The sequence below is a fragment of the Plodia interpunctella genome, chromosome 7, assembly GCF_027563975.2.
Source record: "Plodia interpunctella isolate USDA-ARS_2022_Savannah chromosome 7, ilPloInte3.2, whole genome shotgun sequence".
In the NCBI taxonomy this organism is placed as follows: Eukaryota; Metazoa; Arthropoda; class Insecta; order Lepidoptera; family Pyralidae; genus Plodia; species Plodia interpunctella.
Window position 1 is genome coordinate 3782275 of NC_071300.1, and position 26421 is coordinate 3808695.

The window sequence follows — 26421 nt, forward strand, 5'->3', positions numbered from 1 at the left end:
TTCAGGATATTTTATGGACAGGGCCTCAAAGTTTATCAAACAAATATGTTAGGTAATCATTTTATTACAGTAATAACACCGGCCAACTCTCATAATGGTAAACATTAATAGTCGGCAATATTAAGTAGTTACTCAACTACAAACTTTTGAGGTACTTATCCTTTTGCGGTTTTACCTCGCTACCGAGCTTTGATGTTAAAACGTATGATATATATCTAACTCATTAATCCTCAACGTAAACTATAATGTGGAAACATAATCTCATTTCGTTTCAATCTGTTTTATCATGTTTGCGAGCCGACATGTTAAATTATTTAATGCGAGTGCCCGGAGCTCGACGAGTCAGGTATTTGCGACATTTGCTGTGTGAATATCACATTCGATATTCCTCTCAGAGCCGCAATTTTATATAACAGCTCATTGGGCTGACACCAAAGCATTACTTAGACCACTTTTCAAATAAAAAAAAATCGGTAATAAGAAGTGCTTTTTTCTTTCTTTAAAAAATTTCACCTTTCCTGTTTCTAATCAAATCTTACTTACTTCCGCTTCTCCTAAAGAGTTGAATATTCCACATCGATTCAGTTTCCATGGCATAAGCATGGACTGATGGTACATGCAAGATCGGCTTACAACGTGGGACTTCCTAAACTGTTTACCGTATGGGTTTTAGTCAAGTGTTAAATGAAATCTCTGACTCAATTGACGACAACAAAAATCGTTCAAAACGATATTCATAAAAAAACATGTTTTTCTTTTTAAAGAATCGGATCTTTTCATGTGAATGCTCTATGAGGAAACTTTATGAGAACAATATTTTATCAGATTAAAGCTTTCGAATGTGTAATTTCTTTCAATATAAGTACAATTTTACGGATTAAACACCTTTCATCTCTTCATCTCACATCACTTCACCGCCTAACATGGCGTAACAAAATTCATAAATAACAAATAATATTATATAAGTGACGGCAATAGCGTTTTTTTAGAATATTTAGAAGATCCCGTTACGATTCAGACTATTCATTCAATAAATTAGTAAGAGGGCCACATGTTTGATAGAAAAAGACTTGGAAATGGTAGTTCAACAACAAATCGACGTCTTGAAAGTTGGAAAGGTGGCTATTTCCTCGCAGTCGGTAATGAGGGCCGGGCAAACGGAACGACTTTCATTACAGACGGTAGTTCCCACATCCGTTCTTGTCAAATAACACACTTGTTTTAGACTTCATAAAACTAATTTATGCAAATGACAAGGAAACCATTGAAATACTTTAAAGATACATTTATGTATTTGCAATGGTTTCCTTGTCATTAGGTAAACAGGGTGATGGCAAATGTTAGTCTTTCTTTTCGAGTGCGTTATGCTAAATTGGCGTTAGATTATATTCAAGTCCCTTATGCCTATTACTTAATACTATTAATATAATACAAATATCAATTTTACGCTCTCTGTCTTATTCTTATCATCGCGTGTTCCCGGTTGTGATGAATCAAGACCCATGGTCCGCTTGAAAAATTAACCTTAATTTTTTTTTAATGCTGGTTGTGATAGACCATTTTTTCTCGAAAAAGTAAATCAGAATTATGTTACTCGTAATATGGTAACTAGATTTAACGGATTCAACTTCCCAGCGATTGGTCAATTAGGTATGTTAGTGTACACAATGGTCTCGTCAGCGTCATTCGGCGTTCACCAAATCTAACTAACAATATGTAAAACGGAATAATTCGATGTTTCATCTAGCTAGAAATATATTTGTATACTCATTCTTATGTTGGTTTGTGTATTTGTTTGTCTTGCATCATCCAAAATGTATGATTTTTATTGTGGAGATAGTTTTACTTTTTCGCAGGTGGAGCTGCGGGCTACATCTACAATATTTATTTATAGAAAACAATTCCCGACGTCGATACGGCTGTGAATACAAAGAAGGGATCCCTGAGATAGCTTGCAATTGACACGTGACAGGAACATGTTATGTTACGAGCTACCAGCTCGAACCTCCTGGCTAACCGAAAGTTATTGGAACAGTTCTTATTACACAAACAGAGAAACTAGAAAAACCAGCATATGTTAATTAATTTAAGAAATTATCTAGAATAGCCTATACTTAACCGTCTCCTAAATGATCACAATACCGGATGCTTTTGTTACGTTACGTTATATATCCAGATGATTTACCAAAATCGTAAAATTTAAGGATTGTTTTAAAATGAAAAGTTAATTAACTACTATTTATGATACAGTAATTCAGTTATTACAAACCAATTTATTTTTGAAACCCTCCAAAACGGCAGTACTATTTGAGTAACCAAATCAAATAACTGTACTATTTGAGTAATCAAATCAAATAACAGTACTATTCGAATAATCAAATAACAAATAAGTTTAAAATACAAACTCTGCACTGTATGTAACTATTCTGTTGGTAGTAGATTATACAGCCGTGATCAACACTCATACAGAACTTAAAATCGTGACATTGCACGCACGTCACGAAAGTGTACTGATCGCCTTAACATTAGCAATCACCTTTAGTATACCTTATTTGTATGTTGTATTCAATATACTTATCTACAAATTTTTAGATCTAAGTTTAGAGTGGAAAACTAGTTAATGCAATCCATCCACTCATACCTTCGTCACATCAATCTTATCCACATTCGTCCACTGTTTAACCCATCGAGTGCGGATAATCGAGATACAATAGATAAACAATATTGTTATGTGGTCGTCGGCTATCGGTAAAATATTATCGCGCACTAGAAAGTTCATGTTCAAATCCATTTAAATAACCATATTTATTACTTTAGAGATACATTAAATACGAAAAAAGTTTGTGGTAAAATGAAGCGGAGGCCTTTGCCCAGCAGTGGGACATACAACAGGCCAACAGAAAAATAAACGAAAAAGTTTGCTCTTTTTTTACCTCGATCAGAACTTCAGTTGGGGATTCTTGTGAACTCAATGTTGTATATATTAAAGTTTATTTCACAGATGAGAGGTAGTGCTTGTGTTCAGTTTGATTATATAAGAAAAACGTGGATTGAAAAGCAGTTACTTCGATTTTCATCTCGATGGTAACATTGGTTGGTGAAGTTCTTGTAAAATCAATGATGCGTCAGTGTAATGGTGATTATAGTTTATTTCACAGTTGAGAGTTCCGGAACTCGTTCCCAGAAGACAATTTATATGCACGAGAAGGGCCCAGAACCCCAACGACAATTGTCATTACTTAACAACGCTTCGGTGCTAGTCCCGAATATTAATTCCTTCTTCCTTGTAAGTACATGGCACTTGCAGTCGCTATGTTTTATAATTATTAAGATTATTTACTTATAAATAGAATATTTTTGAAAGTAAATAATGTAAGGATATTGATCTTTTACGATATTCAAAATACGGCGTCCTTTTTCTTTTTTCAATACATATTTTTAATGACTTTTTTTTCATTGTGGCCAGAGTAAATAAAATTATCTCTTAAAAGTATATCTGCTTAATTTATTCGGAAAGTCATAACTTTTTGTTGTATTATAATGATCCATTTTTGTATAACAAGTATTAGCAGTATTATTTTTTGTTCATTAGTTTCACAGTTATTTAGTTTATATATGGCTTTTAATTAGAATCCGTATGTAATTTCAGATGTAATTTATGTTATGATATCCTGGATATGAGAGCACCACTGGTAGTAATTATAACTACAGATTTTAATCATCAAATGGGTTTCTGTGAAATGGTTTATAAAGAGAAAAGCTTAAAAATAAGCATCTCTCCAAGTTAGTAAGATATATTTTACTGGCATTGACTAATAACGCTTTCATTCCTAATTCCTTTATGTATTATATCAAAGTAAGTATACTTACAACTGAAAACAAAACGTATAATTAGGTAGATAACCAACCTACTTACACGTTTTGTTTTCAGTTTCACAACATCCATTGAATACTAATTATAATTTTATGCGAATGTACTTAGTACCTAAAAACAAATCGAATTTGTGCCATATTTCACATGTCAACTTGAATACGAATGAATGCGTACAATCAAACGTATGATTTATTCGTAAATCACTGAACAATTAAAATATAACTAGTATATGAAAACGAGCAGATTCGCAATTAATATTAACAGAACCATTTCAGAATAATTGTACCAGATTAAAATATGAATGAGTGGAATTAACGCATGACAGTCGATAAAATATGTGAAAAACTTCCGCTTACCAACAGGAAATTCGGGTAAAAAGCGGCTACAAAAACGGTCACGTATTTTAAAAGACGTTACCATACCATATTATGCATGTATCAGGTGACGAAGGACGAATAAAAATATGACATAATCAGTATAAGCGGCACGCACGCCCGCATGACTTTATTGGATTCCCCACCAATTGATACGTCGCCGTCGTCGCCTAGGAGTGCAGGAAGGGACAGGAGTGGTAGAAGATGGATTTCAAAGACATTTCATATTTATTCACATTATTTGAATAACTACTTCGTAGACAAGCTGTAATTTATTTTAAGTCAGTTTTTATAGAGCACGTTTACTAGTCTTCCCCCTTTATTTCGGTCTGGTTAGAAGTTTTAAATATAATGAAAAAATATTTTCATTTACAAATCTGCTCTGCTGGCTCTCTAACAACCCAGAATCCCGGAGTCGAATTACTAGCGAATACACATCTGCGAAAATGTAAAACCGAATGCCGAAATTATTAAAAATCGATATGTTTTAATAACGTACTAATAAAAGGAAATTGTAAAAAGTTAATTTATCCATAAAATACTCAGAAATTGTGGTCGAGGCAGCCGCAATGCCATCCCGCCTTTATTACTCGCCGCTGAACACCGTTTGCATCAGAACCATTGTGATTTCTTACGTTTCCTCTGATTCTAAGAATTCTAACAAATCTGACTATATAAGTGGAGAAAAAGAGAAAGTATAATCTTTTTTTAAGTTAAATAAAATCATTTGTCAAAAATATATTTTAGCAAAATACCTAGCTAGAAGGATTCACATAAATAATAAATACAGAAGAACAAATCACACAGATTGCTTTAGCCCCATAATTATTTCGAGACTTGTGTTATGCGTTACGTTATTATATTTTATAACATATAAATAAAAAAAAACTTTCATTACAACATTTCTGTCTGCAAATAGCTAAAAATAAATAAAACAATACAAGCCATCGGTAGTTATTGCAAGTGATATTATAAAAACTCTTAACAAGCAAAATTCTGTTGGAAACTTTTGAACGCAAAAGTTACTCGTCATTTCTCCAATTTATCGGTCGTTTTCTAGTGAACACTTACAAAACTAAAAAGATAATGTACTCTTAAGATGACAAGGATTTCTTGGGGGATGGAAGTAAAATAAACATTTACTAAGACTAATTCGTAGTTTAGACCTAAAAAACTCAACAGTTAAATAAACATTTTATCCAACAATGACTATAAAATATCCCTTTATAATTCGGAAAAGATTTTTTTTGATATCCGAACATTATCGCACTTTACATACATTAGTAAATACTTTTCTCATGAGCATATATACCTATTACCAAAAAAATCCTACATAAATATATTTTGTGGAATTTAATTTTAGAAAGGCGAGCTTTCTTATCTTTGTACGGAGACAGGAGTTATTAAAATACTTTATATTTGCTCGAGATGAGCATAACAATATGTGCTCTGAAACTCGAAGCCTTCTATGACGACATACAAAACAATTTTCATTAAAATATTTTCCCTTATATTTTGCGGTTCTTACCGCACCAACATTCCTATGGATTTATAATTGCCATTTTTTCCGTATTTAGTAGAGTAGGTATATATATTTTGAAGGCTTGTGAACATATAACTTTTTTATGTGATAAAAATATCAATGCTGATTTTTTAACTATTGTAGTAGTCGCAAAATCTTTGTAATTGACAGTATTATACCCTTGCTAAATAAAAAATATAATTTACATTTTTCTTATTATTTGTTATTATCCCAATGGCTTATCAAGTTCAGCCAACCCAAAAATTGAAGTAAAAATTTAGCACTGTCATTCCATTCACCATAAAGACAAAGTCGGTTAAACTCAAAATTCCTACAGGAATTGAGCCACAGGAAAAGTTAGTAACCAATAAATACAATTTACGAGCATTCAATCCAAATAGTTGAAAATCTAGTTGGAACTAGTTAGTCCCTAGATATTGTAACTTATTAAAGCAACCATTGAGCCACCTAATCCCAAATAAATGGATTCGTCGTAGGTAACTTGATATTCACTATAATCTCCGCAAAGGAAGTTTGAATGAAATTAAATTATCCGTTGATTGACAAAGGGGGCAGTTGTCCACGGTAATTACCGCGGAGGAAGAGCGTAAGATGAGCTCCATTTGGTCCAAGTATCAACTCTTTTAATTCCAAGTACCAATTGTGAGGTAGTCAGACGGATTATGTAACTACTTCGTTATAATTGTCAAATTATTTTTTTAGAATCTGTGGCTGTTTTTGGTTGTCAATAGAATAGGTATATTTTGTCTTTAAGAATTGTTGACTTTTCACTAGAAAATGGTATACATAACAGGAATATTTCCATATAAGTAAAAACAATTAGTTAGGTGATTTGATTTCATTAAATTAGCAGCATTGAAACTTTCGAAAATATTAAAGAAATACGAGTAGTAAATGAAGTTAGCTACAGAATAAAGAAAATGTTTCCGTATCAGTGTCATTTATACAACATTTCCTTTGAAACTGGTTACATCAATATGTTTTTCAAATCATGTTCCCATTAAATACATTAGACGGGCGAGATTAATTCCCATAGGCAATAACTTGCCTTTTGATTTTGCTTATCGACAATAAGGAAATCATAGTCGCATTTACAAGACACTTTATGGCACAAAATTAGATCTCTTTCTATACCTCATGTTTACATTCCGCCCAAAGCCCAGGATTCGCGTAAAAACTTACAATCCCATTTTGAAGATTTGGCTATGATTTTATAACAGGCCGCTTGGTCATTGAAATTTAATTGTTATTTCCATAGGTTAGTTCTCATAATTTTCAAACGGTGATAAGGTAAGTACATATTAAATTAAAATCTTTCTACTTCTTCAACACTTTACAAAATCAATACCCCATTGAAGATATTTTTTATAGGCAACGTCAAGGACACTGTTTTTGATTAGGTATGTAATAAAAAAATGAAGTGTTTTGCGCGAGGGTTCAACTTATCAACAACGTAAAAAGTATTTTAGCGCTATCATAAAATCCAAATGTCTTTCTGCGTTAGATATCCTCATATTTTAGGTTAAAATTACCGAATTTTATATTATCATTAAAATGCATTTTCATCTTTTAAAATTAACTAGGTAAGTATACCTTATCTTTGAAAGTCTAAAATATTAGAGTTCGATTTAGGTTAGTTTTCAATAACGGCGTGTGATCCCGCCCTAGAATAGGACCATTCTAAATCCTCCCTTGGATGTCGTATTAGGCGACGAAGAAACACATACCTTAACAGCAGAAAGACAACAATAGCATCTCCAAAACGTGTTGACATCAAGTAGGCAGCCAGTTGTAACCGGCTGTCTTTGCTTTTACATGTAAAAGCATAGGCAAATCTTCAAAATTTAATGGTTGTTTTTTTACGCGAAGGATTCGGAGCGTCACAGCTCCGAAAGTAGTAGGCACACGCGAGAATGCGATAGATGATTGGAAATTGCCAACAAACTAAGTAGTTAGTTATTACACACAATTAAAACGTGCCAGTAACATTTATTATCAGTAAGTGGATATTTTATATTAAAAATAAATGTTTTTCTCTGCACTACAGATAAGCAGCTCAAGTCAAACGGATGCAGCCATTTGAGACTCGACTTCAATTATGTAACTATGGACTGTCTCGACAACTGTTCCTTCTTTTCTTTTATGCTGTGCTTTGTGGACTCAACAATTTCTTTATGATTTGCGAATAGCATGTTAATTTGTATAAAAATACGCTTTCTGCTTTATTCAAATACTATTTTCTGTTGTAGGATGATACATAGTTTAAATTTCAAAATGTTGTTAATTTTATCAAGTGTATTTTACCTTTTGGGGTTATTTTATCGTATCAGTATATTACAATAGATTTCCGTTGTTTATAGATTTTTTTAATTATGAATAATATTAAAGAAGGCGCATGAATTCGAAAATATTTTCAGACTTTCCACTTTCATAGTTTGAATGAGATGAGAAAAAAAAATTACAATCTCGAAGTATTTGAAGAATGCTCGACTTATTGAATGATCTGCAATTTGCTCTTGCTATCCATTGTCTCAACTATGGAAAGTGAAAGAATCGTGAGAACAAAAGAATGAATGATCGTTGTCAGAAAAAAGGCAACGCAGGGTGTAACTACTTTAGAGCCGTTATAAATATTGCCATATATTTATCGACGTTTATCGCTTGTAGGTACTATCGTAAGCGCCTCTCTTCTTTATAGAATAGTTGTTGGCTGCTTTACATACGCGTGTTCAGTTTTGTCGTCGTATCAAAGCATACCAACTCATATCATATAGGTATCTTGTTCTTTGTGACAAAAAATTGGGGTGAGATCTGCTCAAGTCGCGTAAAGGTCATGTCTCTTCTACTACTGTAATATTATGTTACATTCTTATTATTCTTTGTAACTATCTTATTGCAATTATATTGTTTTCTTGCAAGTTACATAGTGATTATAAACTTATAGCTGTAACCAAACAACCTTTGACTTATTACTACATAGGTAGTATTAAACTTAGTCGTTTCCTACTGTCTATCTGTCCCTCCCTAGGTATGCTTAGATCTTACTGGTACAAATGCGCCTGTCAGTCAATTGTTTATCTATTGTGTCTCAATTCTCCGCGATCGACTACTCAATGTAATTCTATGGAGTCGGAGGTCCACAAAAATAAACCTTTTAAAATTCTGCTATGTCTATAAGACCGGCCGCCTGTCGTCATCCCTATTTGGGAATGCTTTCCTATAAACTAGGCATTTTATCCCGTAGTCGGCTCGTATAACATCCACGTAGGATATGAAGTGGTCCTATTCTAGGGCGGGAACGCCACTAATAGGTTAAACTCATCGATTGGCCGCAACATTGGCCCAATGTTGAGCGGGCTTTAGCATGAGTCAGTGACAGATGGCCGGCGATATAGGAACAAATCCCTTTCGCAATTATTAAACGCAGCTGTTGTTGCAGTTATGCAGATTAAACATTATTGAGAAATTAACATTTATGCATAACATTTGATATGAGTCATGCGCAGTTAAAACCTACTTAGAAAACCGATACAAAAAAAAAGAAGCGCGAAGAATTTCTTGGAACTTTAATGTGCTATCACTGAAAAATACTTCCAATATGATTTCTTGATCCGAGGTTATCCAGAAACCCAAAATGTGTATATCTAATAAAGTACAATTTATTATACACCTGCGGCCGGCCCCGGCTTCGCATAGGTGCAATATTATACATGTCATGTACAAAACTTTCCTCTTGAGTCACTCTATCTAAAAAACCCGCATCTAAATCCGTTGCGTAGTTTAGAATATCTGAGCTTAGGTAGGGACAGACAGGTAGAGGAGCGACTTTGTTTTATACCATGTAATGATAATGATATTACATATTGATATAATCTGTATATTTGTAATTATAACGGTAAAAATAAATGTACGTAATGTCTCTCTCCTTATCATTTTCCTGGTCACTTCCGCCATCACGGAGCGTCAACGCCCAGGATTCTCTTTCCTACTTCATTTAGAATAAAAAATAACACCCATTTGAAAAATGATAATCACTTTTGTATAGATGTTTATGGACAAGAAATTTACGTTCATTTCATGGACATAGATCAAAATTTAGAAACGCATTCAGATAAGTGCAACAAACGGCTATTCAAAGGTACGATAGCTTTCACAGGTCGAACTTCTTTATCAGCCTTTTTTTTTGCAATACAATATTTTTTCTTTTCAATATGTTCGAGTATCGGTGTACCTTGGGTGTGTTATAATTATTAGTTTGAAGTTTATCTCAGGGTCTGAGGTAAATCTGAGGTCTCGAACATGTAATTTTATGTAGAGAAAACTACTTATATTTATTTAAGTACTGGGAAATAAAAAAGATGGATGGAAGATACATTTGAAATATGAAGCAACAGATATTTGGAGAAATGAAAAGACAAAAGAAAAGTTACAAATTGAAGAACAAACACCTCAAACAGAAAACCAATTACAAAAAATCACAAGGTTTAAACGATAATCTCTTTCTGTGAGTTGTAAACTTATGCAAAAGTTTCGAATACCTGCGATAGGTCCGCGTCTTGTCGAAGTTTTTCCGCGATGGTCATTTTCCTGTCGGCGGCCAAGGAGCCGGCGCACATCACTAACAACAACACAAGTGGGGCACCCATCGTTATCACGAACATCCAGGAGTCACTAAGTTATTCACAAAGTTACACTCGCGGCATTCATCTGATTTTCTCGGTACGGGCACAAGGCCAGAACGCGCGCCGCCGAATGCCGGCAGAGCGCGGCCGACGCGCCGGTTGACGCATAGGTACCTACTTCCCTTCCCTCTCTCTCCATCCATGCTTCGAAAGGTGCGATAAAAACAGACAAAACTGGTCATCCTACCGGTAACGGGTCAAAAAAAAAAATGACCGTTGATAGTTCGAAATTCAAAGGATGAATCAACATTGTTGTTGTACTTGACAGTGTAATAACTTCTATGATCTTCGGGATTATTTATTTAACACAGCGATACAAAACTAAATTGTACGTATAGTGTAGCCGCAGCCTCGTCCATCAATCTTGTAGATTGGGCGTTGCGGATGTTTCTACATAAGTTATGCAACACTTTATGGAAATTGATAGGTTTTGCACTGAAACAGTGCGTTCTGTTTTCTGGTGATTCGCTATCGCCATATTCATCATCTGATAATTGTATAGTAAAACTAGGTTGTTCAATCATCATTCCAATCTCGGTGCTAAATTTAACATTTCTTAGGTACATTTCCGTAAACAATATCTAGATGAGGTATTGCAGATCCACGTTACGTAGAAGGTTTTAATAATAGGTTTTATTCAATTCAATCTCAACTATTCCTTTTCACTCTATTAGCTTTGAGAAAACGGATAAAAATAATAAAAACACTCAATACCTTTTCCATTTCCAGTCGAGAGCAAAGCCAATGCCATCGAAAGATTAAAATTTCTTGTACAGTCAACGACACATCATGTTACCCTGCATGAACCTCTATGGCGCGTTAATAGCGATGAGTTTTTGAATTTTGGTAGGTTGTTTAGTTGTGTTGACTGTTTGCACATCACAGTCACACACAACACACAACAATTAAAACAAATCTCAGGTAAACTTTTGTTGTTGAATAGACCAAGTCATAGTAAGGTCACTCGTCTACATCATTACTTATTACAATTATTATTATGGTGGTAACAATCGTTCCTCCGTATATTATTTGACGTTCGAATACCATTGGAACACAATACGGAATCGTAATGGTTAAATACTTAAAAAATAAATAAAGAAATTTTTATTATAATTAAGATATCATTAAAAAAATAAATGTGCGAGCAAACTCCGGCATTGGCTTCAAATAAAATTTATAGGTACGCATGTGACAGTATAAACATAAATTTTCGACAAGAGAGAGATATTTTAATTTAATTTATATTTTCTTATATTTTTATTAATTTATATTTTCTTATATTTTTTATTATTTTTTTAATTCTATCACAGAAATACAAAAGTAGAAAAGCTCACATCAGTAGTCCACGGATAAGTATATACAAAAGGTTACAAAAACAGTCGGCATAGAATTCTACCTGCTCTAGTATTGTCGTCTGGGCAAAACGTGACAGGTACTTATTAGGTGGCTTATTGTTATTCTCTGTTCTCGTGAGATCATCTTTAACCATGTTTACCACCATTATTAGCTGTCTTTTTACACTACTTTCTAGTCTTTTGATATACCTAGTATCTTATTTTTACGTGATAGCATCAAAATATGAATTATTGTTAACATCATATTTGTTACAACGATATTTATTTTGTGAATAGTTGTAAAACTTATGATAAAAATAACAAAAAAATATTCTAAAAAAAATTATCTTTGTTCATTTTACTAATGAGATATGTGCCGTAAAAGATGCAAATCGTACCAGCTCAACTATATGCTATGAGTGATAGCCGCATCGCACTAATTTTCAGATGGTGTTGGAAAACGAATTATAAGTTCTAAAAGTTCCACAACCATCCACTAAGTGGTTACTTCCTAAAAACTAAAAAAGGCGTTTATCATTGAACAGCTATCGTTGGCAAGAAAACTTGGCTTCCCGCCACGGCTTCGGCCTCTGCGATTTACTAACAACTTTATTATGCATCACAGCTACCGTATGATGCTGAATGGGTTATTCTTAACTTACCGACTTCTAAGTTTAGTTATAATATGTGTTGTCCTTATCTTACTTTACAACATTGTTACTTTTTAATGTATAAGTAACTAGTGTAACTCGAAACGAGGATTTTTACATTCGCGTAAGTATAATATGATTCAAATTACTGTTGGTTTTAGACTCCGTTATTCAGTGCTTACCATGTATAGACTTCTCAAAATGTTTTTTATTACAATAATACACACTGAAACATTTTTAGCGCGTCCAGATTTTTTTTTGTTGCCACTAACTAAAAACTTTTTGTGGTTTTTCAATGATTGTTTCAAAATACACAATTCTTGAAACAAGATTCGTCTTAAACCAACTGGACTTTCTTCAATTTTCTTGTGTGCTAGGGGATTATTCACTAATCTGTTGTATTAGCGAATAACCCACTTAATGAGCACTTGGCAACTTTCGGCTTTAGCCTTTACATTTTCATTAGAAGATGTTGCCTCGTCGAGACATGCATTAACTTAACACGTCTTATGTCGAGGACTCAAAAGATAGGTACGAAATACTTGAGGTGTTGACATTATGTTAGATCCCAAACGCAACCACATATTATACCACAAGCCTAGGTAGTCTGCGGGTAATCAGTATAGATGGGTACAGTGATAATAGCTTGCAGGGATGCACTGCATAGATTCGTGGTAATTAACTGGTTAGACAGGCGTTAATGCACAGATTATCTAGGATATTACTAGGATGACATTTAGCGCTGTATCTCATCGTGTTCGACATCTGATCGAGATTCGGTTGTATTTACGGCTAGTTTGAAAAATAAATTTAAATAAAAGATTATTCAGGAATGTTGTTGCTTCTCATCAGTATTTCTTGGTCGTCTATACTAGCGCCGGAACAATAGCTTGTATCTACCAAATTATTCTTAAGTAGATATAAAAATGACATTTACATCTTCTAATTGCTCAGGCCCTTAAATGAAAATACATTCTCGATCATCGTCAATAATAATAGTTTTTGCAAAATAATAATTTTCATGAGAACAAGCAAGATTTTATTTAATTATCCTAATTACTTTTGTTCTTAGCTTCCGAAAAGTTTCCCAGATGCTTATTCTTATAACAGTGATATGATTGTAATGTTTAATTTTAAAACTTTGTGTGCTACTAAAAGTCGGTGTAGATGATTGGACAACACGGACACCAGTGTTATCACACACACTCGATAAGAAGAATGGTTTCATAATCGAAACTAATTATAAAGTAAAACTATATTTGTTTGTGTATACTTCTTTCACTTTAAATCGGAGCTTTGAATTTAGGTCATTTTTGGTGTGGAGATAGTTGAGCTGGAGTGAAGACATACTGTTTTTCTACAAAAGCTAGTATAATATGATATTAAATAGATAAAGATAGCATAATAATAGAGTTTATAAATTATTCTTGCTTCAGCTCCGAATAATTGGGAAACTAATGGATGTACCTTCTGCAAAAGCTATTTGCAAGATTTCATATCAAATTGATGAGGCTGAATAAATCATTCAGCTGGTCGCCTGGTCGGCGCAATTTTGACCTTATGACTTTAGGCATAAATTTGTCTCTTTTTCATCTGAGCGTGTACATTTCCAGCTATGATACCTCAAAAATCAGAGGGATCAAAATATATTACATTTCTGAAAATTCGGTTACCAGACCGAATTAAATTCTGACTACTGTCAAAGAAATATAATGGTTTATATTTATCTTCCCAGCTTCATATTATCTAATTTTGATAATAACACACCCGATAAGAAAACAAGTTTGATTCTCCCCTGTGATGTCCCAGAGTGCGCGATTCATGACTGATTGGCAAATCAATGCTTAGAACATTGATTGAGAAATTTAAAATACGTGTTTGGAAATGCACTTAAGAGTAAAAATCAGCACCGAAATTTCTTATCACTAGAAATAAATATTGGAGCAAGTTTGTAAAATTAAATATGAAATTTCATTACGTTCATCGTTGATAAAACAATATTTACTTATTATTTTATTAATCTTATTTTTCTATATTTTAGCAAAATTTATTGCAAACTTTTTCCACATATTTCGTACTGATACTAATACAAAAGCTAAAGTCTCGCGCTACATTAACCAAATTCACAGCATACTGTTTAAACATTCTGCGAATCTCTTAAATTCAAAACGAAGTTACCGACTTCAGCCTTGCTGTAAAGTTCTCAGGGGAGCTAAGTTAAAGTCTAAGCCATGCACAGAGTAGACTTGACTTAAATTCTAATAAGTTACAAGGATATACTATAACTTCGAAGGTATAGTATATCAATATCGGCACTATGGTAGATATAGTACAAAGTACGAATTTTTAGGTGATAAAAGAGGAGCTTGGTTGCGCAGTGATTGGTGCAGTTGACCTGTGATAGTAGAGTTTAGCAATGGTAGGTCATTGGATGGGCGACCAAATATGTATTATTTCGAGCTCGAGTAGGTATTAAGTATTACTCAAATAAAATATTAAATTTAAAGTCATTAATTTTAATAGGTACTCAATTTGCAATGTTCATAATATTTTTCAGTAGGTACCAACCAAGATTTCGTCGACGACTGTTTGTTTGAACGGAACTTACATATCGACTTATTATAATCATACCATACATAGCAATCCTTTCACCCTGTCTCGTGAGAATACAGTACAAAGCCTGAGGGATCGTATATTTCTTGTTGAGTTGAAGCTTAGATTAGAGGGCTCTTCGGCTAAAGAGATTTATGACGGCAATACTAAGTCGATTTAGAGCGTTTAGTTCAATTCTCACGAACGAATGTTATTCCGAGAGTGCGGAAAACGAAACCCCATATAAAAGTGTGTTTACGCGCCATATCTTAAGGGACGTTATCGTAAACAGCGCTGTTCGGAAATCAATAATTTATTTTTTATTACTTTACGTACCTTTACATTTTCTAAAAACGTTAATAAGTACCGTTACGTTAAGGTACTTATGTTCCGTGGCCGCCCTTGAGAATTTCTAAGTACAAAATTTTTGTGATTTTGTGTTAAATTGCAAAAAACCAAACATCCAATCTTACAAAAATTCCAAAACTCTATAATTCGCAATCGTCGGTGTCTACATAGCTAGAAACCACACCACCTCCTGACCTCTGACATTACAAACGATGGCGCTGCCTTTAATAATATTTTTCCAATTAATTAATTTCTGTCTCTCCAATTCATCAATATCTGACATTTCTACATAATAATTTAGGACTAATTTATTTCCGACGCTTCTTTTTTAACATAAATAATTATTATAAATAACAAATTTCATACAATGTACAAAGGAATGATGCTACAATATCAAAACCTATATGAATTGCCATGAAACAATTTCATTCCAGCAAAAGCTTTATTCCGAGCAATTTTCTATTTTCTCTCTGTATTTAAAAATCCAGTTGAGTATGAATATTCACGTGTTTATGAATGTGTGATATAAGTTTGATCCCCTATTGGCTTCTATTTCTATTTGTCATTATATATAATAAGCTCTTTCAGTCGTGCGAACCCGAAAAGCTGACCAATTTTCCTTTTTAATGCTCGCGTGGTCTGATCAAAGGGCGGGCGGCGAAGCGATGACACAACACATCGTCGGCTCTTGAAGTTCGTTAGGTATTTTAGGCAGTCCCACCCACGATACACGTGACTACATTGTCTATATTGTTATGTAATATATGTTGTGGAATTAATCACAAGTTTTGCGCTGGGAAATCAAAGTCAAAAGGATCGAATTTCACGCTTCGTAGTTAAAATATCTGATCCATTATTTATTTTTAGGTACAGATCATTCAGTCTAGTTGAGAGTTCTTTGTTTCATATAGAAGTAGGAAACGATAATGTTTTTTTTTTAATAGATAGATCATTTAACACTTTTAACTAATGTTTCGGATAGGTACATACTTACATACAAAATTAGGTCTAGTCTTTATTAGAAAGCGAACAGTCCTTTCACACTTTTCACAAATGACTCGCCCATGCTTGTTATATAGTCATTCATCTTGTTTTTTAACATACCCAGGTTTAAGTTTACCAAATACTGCACTTCCCCTAAAGAAACTCGAAGCGGAAATGTAGGCATTGCAAGAGGAGACTCGTCAGTTACTTCGTCATTTTCTACGAAGCTAAACCAAATGTAGTTATTTGTCGACGGGTCTGCTCTAAGGTTGAGTTGTGGTTCTCTCCGTGGCTTCGCTTCAGTCCACAGGGTCCTCAAACGCAAGGTCATGTGTCTTACCACATCATGCGAAGTATACCATAAGTCATTTTGTTCATACGGGTCTTCCGTTATATTAAAAAGACATCCTTTATCTGAAAATAAAATAGTAATTGTGGCACAAAAGTATTTAAATTATGAATTCAAAAGTAATATTATTACGAATACACTAACCTTTGGTTGGGTAACACAAATTTTCTATATTATCCGCAAAATTTGCGGAAACAGATTCATTACGTTTTATAAAAGCTAAATCGATATCAAGTATCAAATTTAATGTTTCTCTCAACACTCGAGCGGTATCACACTCATAAAGCAGAGTCTCATATGTGGGAACGTCGCTTCTGGTCGCATCAAACTCTTTACCATGGTAATTGCTAATATTTTTCGGAACATCTCCTACAATTATTTTAAAATCTCCTTCTCTAAATGCAGCCCATCCATTTAAATCATCTATAGTAATCAGTAAATCATTACGTTTTATTTCTTCGTCATTGATTATAGCATCCCATTGATTTGTACCGTCTATGCCTTTAACGATGTTTCCTCCTGCAGCGTTCATTAATGTAGGAAGCCAATCAGAAACATGAAATAAGCCGTCATAAACTTTAGGAGATATAGCAGCCTGCCAAATCAATCCAATTGATCGAGCAGCACCTTCCCAAGGAGTTCCTTTAATTCCCCTCAAAGGGAGATTTGATCCGAAGTTTTGTGAATGACCTATTGGAGCTGCTCCATTGTCCGATACAAAAAGTATAATAGTATTTTGTAAAATGTCCTTCTCGGCTAATGCTGCCACAATCTGACCCACGCTCCTGTCTAAACTTGTAACTTGTCCTGTAACAATGTGATACGTGTTAAGGTTTTACTATTTTATTTTAATTTAAATCCCTTGTGCTTTTCACATTTGCTTTGCTCGACAAGGGAAATGTTATTTCCTGGCAGTTATCTGTCTACGGCCGCATTGTTGTGCCGGACAGGCATCCTACAAGCCTCGAGTCACAAGGCGCATACAATTTACCTGCATACAATCTTCGGGCAGAGTGTGCGATGTGTTCGTTTGCCGCTATGCTTTCCACAGGCGGTTGCAGATTCACCAAGCCGCCGCCTGCATGTGGACTTGCTTGCGAAATGTGCAGATATAATGGCGTTGACGTGTTGTGCTCTCTTATTACTGCAATATTATAGAGTAGAGCAATTTTAAATTCCATTATTATCATATTTGTGCTGTAGAGTATATAAAAATATAACATTACGTCTTTATCCATTATGGGGAAGACAGAGCCATGAATTGGGAGTAGCTGTATGATAGGCTTATTGGAGAAGCAACTGTCTCATTATTTGTTGGTCTTATTAGATTTTAATGAAAAATTTAAAATCCATAATCTAATATTATGAATGTGAAAGTGTCTTTGTCTTCCTTTCATGCCAAAACAGAACATTGAATTGAACTGATTTTTGCTTTGTAATAAATTTGACTTCCAGAGTAACCATAGGCTTTAGCTTTAGCCTATGGTTACTCTGGCATAAATGCCGCAACATGGTAGGTATGCGGCATAAATGCCGCAACAGCTAGTAATAAAAAAATTAATAAGAAAATATACTAAACTAAACTTACTTTGTACGGCTTCATCAGTAATTATTTCAGTCAAATGTCCTCTTAGATTCTGCACGGAATCCAGGTTGTCAAAGAAATTAAGACCGAAAAACTCTTTACCATCACACGTCTAAAAAATTACATATCATTATTGAACCATTCAAAAAGTTAAATAAAGTATTTCTATCGTAAAATAGTATAAGTTAAAATTCGGAAAAATTAAACCCATCAGACAAAAGTCTGCTACAAAGTTTTCTTTTGTACTACTTTTTTATGACACACCAGTGCCACATACCACACCACCACGCCACATATTTTTAGTAGTCAATACATTACCTCTATTAGATTATACGTATAGTAATCCACAGAGCTGCCATGGAAGCCATAGAAAGTATCAAATCCTCGTAAAGTGGGCAGATAGTGTTCTCTAGACTTGCCCACGTTCCACTTGCCTACTAAATGCGTGGAGTACCCTAATTCCTGGAGATAAGCCGGCAGCAGTCGCTCCGAAATTGGTATGCCTCGGTCTTCACATGCCGATATCGACGCGCCCTGGGTGCCTGCACAACGATTTTGGAAACATCTCAAAATTGATTGCGTTTAAATGCGAACTGTTAAATCAATGACCAAAGAAGTACTGCATATAGATTTTTAAATCGATACATTTACCTGAAAACTATTGGTCATAACAACCCTAAAAAATTTTAAATCCTTGCTTAACTTTTTTTAAATATGGGTCCATGGATTATTATCAGTCTTTAAACTGTAAGTTTGTTTTGAGATATAACCCGGAAACTTACTGTACTTTTTATTTTTTATAAAATCTAATATTTTCTTATTTATAAAATCTACGCTATTTGTTCCCAGTATATCAAATATTTGTATGCCCATACGAATCCGTGACGGGTCATCTAGCCTCAAATAAAAGTGATGTACATACCAAGCCGCATGGGGTATTTTCCGGTGAACAGGGCGCTAATGGAGGAGGTCCCCTGCGTATCCGTGTAATACTGATTCAGTATAACTCCTTCGTATGCCAACACATCTATGTTCGGTGTCATTATTAGATCCGATCCGTGGAAACTGACATCATTCCAACCCTGCCAAGATGTAGATAATTTACTATTTTATTCAGCTCTGTCTGCCCCAGAAATTCAAATAATGAATTGAAATGTTATATATCCGAAAATATATAATTGTTATTCTCAGCGACCCGGTTATAAGCTATACTTTAATGTATATCTACAATTATATAAAGTTAATACTCCGTTTCCGTGAGTTTGCTTGCGTGTTGTTCTAAATAAGAAAACTTTCGTCAATATAAAAGCCTTATCCCTGACTTTTGAACCGGAAAGTTTAGCCAGAACTTAGCTAGAAGTCAAACTTAGATCGTGCGACATGGTTCTTTAATTTACGTAAAGAACTTAGGACTTAAAAAGATGTGTCTACTTATATCAGTACTACTTTCCAATATTTAAAAAGTGTGTACTTTTTGACTTGATTCTGCTTTAATTTTTTTTTTGTGTCGAAGGTCTCCAAAACGCTATGTAATAGAAAACATCGTACATTTTGCGTCACCGACAAAAGCAAAGAGTAAACAAATGAAATCACTTACCAAATCGTCTGCTACAATAAAAACTATGTGTGGTTTTTGATTTTCTTCCTCATTTTTTTCGGAATTTGTAACCATGAATAAAGTCACAAAACTAAAATAAAATTTTAAAACAAAGTAATGAAAGCAATATATAAGTAAGTAATAAATTAAATTTGAATAAAATTCCTTGACCTAATGTTCAAAGAGTAGATAAACTAGATCTTAATTAATAAGTTCTAGTCGTTGTATCTATATAGAATTTTGAAAAAAGCACAGTCGCAGTAACTATATATACCTATTGAAAATAGTACAGTTTTTATCTGATTCTGTGTGAGCGATGGCCCAAGAAAAAAATAGAGGCCAACTATTTGTAAAAGAAAATTGTCTTGGGCTCACAAAGGTTATTTATTAAACTAACTATTCAGCAAAAACACTTACTATATAACTTTAATTAACATTTTTCTATTTAAAATACTATAAATATTTTTAATTTTAATGGGTTTAGGACCAGATATTGGATCACACTAAATTTCATAAATGGGATATGGGCAAATTCTCGCATCTGATTGTAAGACTTGAACACGGAAAGCAAAGAAGAGCGGAAAATAATTAGAGCGTGAATAATCACAATATAAAAGTATGTATCTCAGTCCAGCGTGTGGTCTCCACTTTATAAATAGACCACTGCATATCATCCCGTGGATATCATACAAGGTGATTAAATAATATAAAGGCTTCATAACAACAGTATTCCCAAAGAGGGATAACGTGTCCTTGAGCAATCATCAAAGTTGAATCTTCAATATTAAAAAGCATAAAAGGATTCGATAATGCTGTTTCGTATCTTTTAAATACTTTACACCAAGTAAATTACGTTAATGTATATATTACAAAGAGGCAAACCTAAAACGTGCTGGCTTGAAGTCGTCAAGGAGAATATGCGAGACTACTAAGAATGCCAAAGGCTGTCGAAGTGGAGAAAAAAAATAGGGTAACGGACCCTGAGCTACGACGATTAATAGTCGAGGAACAAACTGGGATTACGCTTGGGAGAAAGACTTTTTTACTAAATAAAAAGACCCAATAATGATTAAAATAAAATTGTAACCGCTTCGCTTGTACTACTGAGGTATCAGACTTACAGACACCTGTGTACACATTGGAATTACCGAAACTGATACTCGTTCATGAAATAACAAGAACACATCACTAGCTACTGAAACATGAAACAAATTCATCAACGTATTCTTAGAAATTGATAAGCGTGAAAATATTTCTAGGTCATCAAGATAACACGCGAATTTTTTGACAACTATTTTTAATACAAAAGGGATATGTTATTGTATTAAATTGATGAGGACTTAGTAGCTCTCTCGTGTGTGTTAGCTATTCTCACTATATCTTATAAAACCAATTATGTGCGAAGCACCTAAAATTCTATATAAAACTTCAATTTTAGAAACCTAACTTCTCCACATAACTTAAGGGACATAGGCAGATTGCTTAAAATGCAAGTAATGCACATTGCATGATAATGTAATTATTTGTTACAACACTGTTTTAATAATAATAATAACTTTATTCACCAAAGAAAAAAGTACAATAATTGACAGCATCATTTTAGTAGTTAGATTTACAATTTATAAGTTGGACTGTGGACTCTGCACTAAGCGATGCTTGTATCGTAGCGTCCAGAACGTTTTACAATTTACATTACGATTTTTACATGTTCATCGTATCGAAATAAACACAATTTGAAGTAACAGAAGAAATACATTACTCAGCGATGCGTTTAGCACTAAAAGCTATACTTAAATACAATATTAATTACAATATTGCTTTAAAATGATGTTGTAGTGGAGAAATATACAATAATACATTTTATTAGAAGACACGACCAGATATACGTTTGAGAAAATACTAAACATACTCGTGATTTGGTTAATACAAAATATTTTTAAATGCTTAATAAATTAAAATAAACTAAATGTGCTAAACTGTTTTAAATGTGTAATTGTATTTGTGTGCTTGTACTTCTCTGATATAAATAATGATCTTATCTACCATGTATGATAAAGATAAACTAAATCAATCATACCTCTACGCTCTACGTCCAAGAGTATCAAAAAATAAGTTTATTATAAATACATAATATAATCAACTTTAAATTTTGAACTCTACAAATCCCGAAAGAAGATATTTACATCCGTTATATTAACATAAACCTCAGCAAAATTAACTTGAAGGTGACGTTAAAAAGTTGCTCAAAGAAGTCCAGCTTGTAAGAAAAAAGAAATGAGCGCCAAACAGCGGTTCCCAAGTTTTTCCCATAAAATAATAATTTGCATGAGAAATGAGAGCAGCTGGCTTCATGTTGTCGTGTTACAAAAGATGACTAAAGTCTCTAATTAGCAACAAAAAATGTTTTCCTCGGCGTAAATTGACGAAGAATTCTTACTTTTTATTTTATACATAAGAAAAGAATACATCAATAAATTTATTATGTTAACGATCAAATAGGTGTATCAAATATGTATGTATATACTATGCCAATTAAACTCAATTTTCGTGGAAGATATTTATGAATGTTTAAAACGGGCAATAATTTAAAATTTAAAATATTTAATCATTTATATTATAAAATTGTCAACATGCAAAATAAAACATACAATACTTAAATACAATTTGAAATCTAACCCATGTTAACATTATAACCCGCTCCTTAGCGTCTCCGGAGCAAAGGTGCCTAAAACACTAGCCTAACTAATAATTTTAAAACATGAAAATATATTGAAAATAGATACTTTTACACATCCTGTAACTGTTCTACATTCAATTATTGTGGTTAATACTGTTTTCCTATAAAACAACAATTCTGTAAAAAAAATATTACCTATGTTGCAATTTTAACAGGGCAAGACAATTGGGCGCGAACTAAGAAAACGATGATGTTTTCATTATCGGAAAAAGTTTTGCAGAAGGAGGGTTTTTTCTCATTGACTTCCATTTCCATTTACTGCAGGAGGTAGGGATTCTCATTAAAAGAAATGTTGGGTGCGAATTTGCTGAAAATTAAGTAGGTTCCCAAAATATATTTAGCCTTAATTTTTGTCGTATGAAGTGTGGTCATGTAAGAAAATAATTTTGTATGAGAATAACTAATATTTCCATAGAAAGAACACACAAATTCAAAATAAAAAATGTTTATTCAACTTTGGACTACATACATCACTTATTGAAGTCAAAATTTACATAAAAGTAAGTCTGCTGCCGACTTACAAAGTGCAGGTGAAGAAGAAGCGGCGCAACAAACTTCCCCTAGTTCTGTGTTACCGCAGCCTTTTCTCCAACGACGTTAATTAACAAATGTGGATTTTAAATTTATATTTACATCTATATAGAAGAAGAATGAGATACAAGGTAATAAAATACTAAAATTTACAGTTTGTGACAATGATACCAGCAAAATGAATGAAAACTACAGTAAACTATACTAAACATAAGCGGGTAATTTACAGAAAATATTTAACACAGAAAAAGGAAGAAGAAAACAATTATGCATGTGCTGTTTAAAATAAATTGTTTTCTGAAGATCGCTGCTGATATGTTTAAATAGTGTACAATTATTTTAGTTGCAAGTACCAGGTACATTGAATTATTGTGTAATAACTCAAAGAAATTGTTGGTTTGATATGCAAGTTATTCCCTATGCTACGAGTAGGTATGTTACATACCGAGGAGATGCATTCCACACATTCCATTTCGAGCGCAACATTTTCACTGCGAGCTGAATTTAAATTCCTGATATCACGTGCAACAGCTGCCGACCGAATATTTCCAAAAAATCTTTCCGAATTTCCTCACTTTTCCATCCTTTCCATTTCCAATATTGTTTCTCGGTATTTCAATTTCAAATGTTTGTCTCTTTAAACACTGGGAAAGGTAAAAGCAATTTCATTGAAGTCACATAGTTCAACAAAACTTAGTTATTTTGCACGGTTCGATTTAATTTCGTCCAAAAAGAAGAAGAGCAAAGACAAAGAGCTAAATCTGTTTCGCTTTGTAAACTATATAAAGATATGGGTTCTTGGAATCGTATTTTAATTATCTACAACGATAGGCAAATAAGAAATAATAGGTACAAATAGCTTCCTACAAAACATGTTTCTTACAAGGAAGCACATTGCATATATCGTATTATCGTATTCCGATCTTTCCAATGTCTACCCTAAAAAAACAAGAACACTAAGTAGGTAGACACGAGAACATTAAGTGCCACCTCCACGTACAAAACCCATCCAACCTCGCGCATTTTCAAAATGAGAATAGTCTAAATAATTTTAATCTTACAACAGTGAAATACCTACATTAGTGTGAATAATTTAAATATATATATTTATTTTATATATGAATTAAAATCACTATATTGATCCAAATAAGATCAAATTTAAAACTCGTTTTATTTAAAGCTGAATCGAATAAAACTTTGCCCCAGCCGCTAACAAATTAAATAAGTTAAGTTTTAGCGGTAAAAAAGGAAGAGTGGGCCAGAAACGATTAGCTTTGATTACATAACAAAGCAAAAAGCAAGTGGGCTCACTGTAGCCAACAGGAAGCCTAATGCTTCTTCAAAGTTGCCGAACTAATTATAAGTTCAACACCTCTCGTTGGTGGACGCAGAACGTCATATTCGCAAAATGTCATCTTGTATTTCATTACTTTCGCAAAAAGTCATTTTCGTAGAATGCCATTGATTTTTTTGCTACTAACAATACGAATACTTTATTACTAAGTATTAATTTGAACGTCACATACTTACTTAGTAATAAAGTAATCACTTACTGAGTATAAAAATTGTGTGTTACTTACCCAACTCTTTAGTGGTGTGTTAGTTAGTCCTGTCATAATAAAACCATTGATAAACCGGACTTTATATGAAAATAACATTTTGAGAATGTAACTGTGTGTAAAAAATGACGTTTTATGAAAGTGACATTATTCGCAAATGATTAAAATTTTCACGATGTTGTTTTACGAAAGTCACATTCTGCGCCATGGCTCTCTCGTTGAATCGCTCCGGCGAGTGGCGAGGACGCCTCGCAAATTGGTTTAACTTTTCATGTCTAAACTATTTATTTACGGTAATATTGACTGGCTTCATAGAATAGTTTGATGAATTAAAGCCTTTTGATGTATTGAAATTACACGAAGTTAGAAAGTAAATTTTGAAATATTAATAGCAATTAGTGCTTTGTACGAAAATTCTAGTCGATTTACGTTCAAATTATTTTTTATGTCAAACTACAATTTTCTCTAGCTCATAGAATATCAATAAATTAGTTTTATTTCGACAGAATTTTTTGTTTCCTTGTTTTGGAACAAGAATTTAGTGAAAACTTGTAAACACATTTTATCCTTGTTTAATAAATTGTAAGCTGCTGTTTTCCAAAAAGATAAAATAAAGTAATATATAAATAAAAAAGAAGTAATGGACAGGGTTTTGAGACATGAAATTTTAAATTTACGTTTATACGTAGAAATCGAAAATAAATGCATTATTGCATTAAGTAATTGCACCCCTAGGGGAGAAAAATACCTACTACATACTTATGTATGTAGGTACCTACTCAATAGAATGAATTATTTTGAATTGAAAAATAAAACATTAAATTTGAATGTTAAGTTTATGAAATATAGCAATCAATACAATCCTTAATTAATCGGTAAGTAATACGTACCCATGCTATGTTCGTTAGGTCAGCATTTAGCTTACACAGTTCGCTCGCCCTGGCTTAATTAAGCTCTATTATTGGATCCTGCCTTTGACTATCTGCTCAAACAAATTTGGCGCAAAGCTGCTTGTTTGGTAGGTATTTAGATTCCATCTATATAAATTTAGGCTACTAATTACTTTTTCTCCTTGCGTCGCAATTAACTTTCTGTGTTCCGCCATTCGGTCGTATGCCCGTTCTCTTGAATGGCGACATCGCTTACTTTGATCGGACCAATGACCTTTCTGTAATCTGAGGGTTAAATAATTTATATGTGGTAAAAACGAGTATAGAAATACATGACTTCAACCAACCCACCATTTTTTAGGGTTCCGTAGTCTGTATTTAAGACTCTCGGTCAGTGAATCCGACCGCACTTATTTGGTTGTTGTAGTAAACTACGGAACCCTACACTGTGCTTGGCCCTACACACATTGGCCAATTTTTTATACAATAAACACTGTGTATTTCATCCAATAAGTTATGCTCGAAGTTTTTGACATCGTGGAATTTTCAACAACGCCCTACTTTGCGATTCAAGCGCCGCTCAAAGTAAAACTGTGTACTCCGGGAGCTCCTGAGTGAACTCTGTAACTCAATTTGAAGACATTGCCTTTCTCTTGCCGGAGCACGCTCCTATGCATCGTAAAATAAACCTTTATTTTATTCATTACCAATCGAATACATACATCCTTATAAAACAACTAGAGATTACATGAACATGTTTTTGTGCATATAAACGTGTACCACTTATATGTG

At 33.4% G+C, this 26421-nt stretch overlaps 2 protein-coding genes across 3 annotated transcripts in view; both read right to left on the minus strand.

Moving 5' to 3' along the window:
- Positions 1-10559, minus strand: part of Fas1 (Fasciclin 1) — a 61715-nt gene extending 51156 nt beyond the window's left edge. For both annotated transcript variants that reach the window (XM_053747522.2, XM_053747521.1), the window contains exon 1: positions 10330-10559. In XM_053747522.2, coding sequence (XP_053603497.1) covers positions 10330-10452 — 123 coding nt within the window. In that variant the 5' untranslated portion in view covers positions 10453-10559. The remainder of the gene's footprint in view (positions 1-10329) is intronic.
- Positions 10560-14957: 4398 nt separating this feature from the next.
- Positions 14958-20423, minus strand: LOC128671425 (arylsulfatase B-like). The gene is made up of 8 exons (XM_053747873.1): positions 20330-20423; positions 19913-20003; positions 19238-19397; positions 18634-18857; positions 18319-18427; positions 17722-17874; positions 16875-17537; positions 14958-16795 (listed from the first exon to the last, which is right to left on the minus strand). Exons 1-8 carry the CDS (start codon positions 20347-20349, stop codon positions 16416-16418), a joined length of 1800 nt encoding a protein of 599 aa, XP_053603848.1. The 5' UTR covers positions 20350-20423; the 3' UTR covers positions 14958-16415.
- Positions 20424-26421: the final 5998 nt, after the last annotated feature.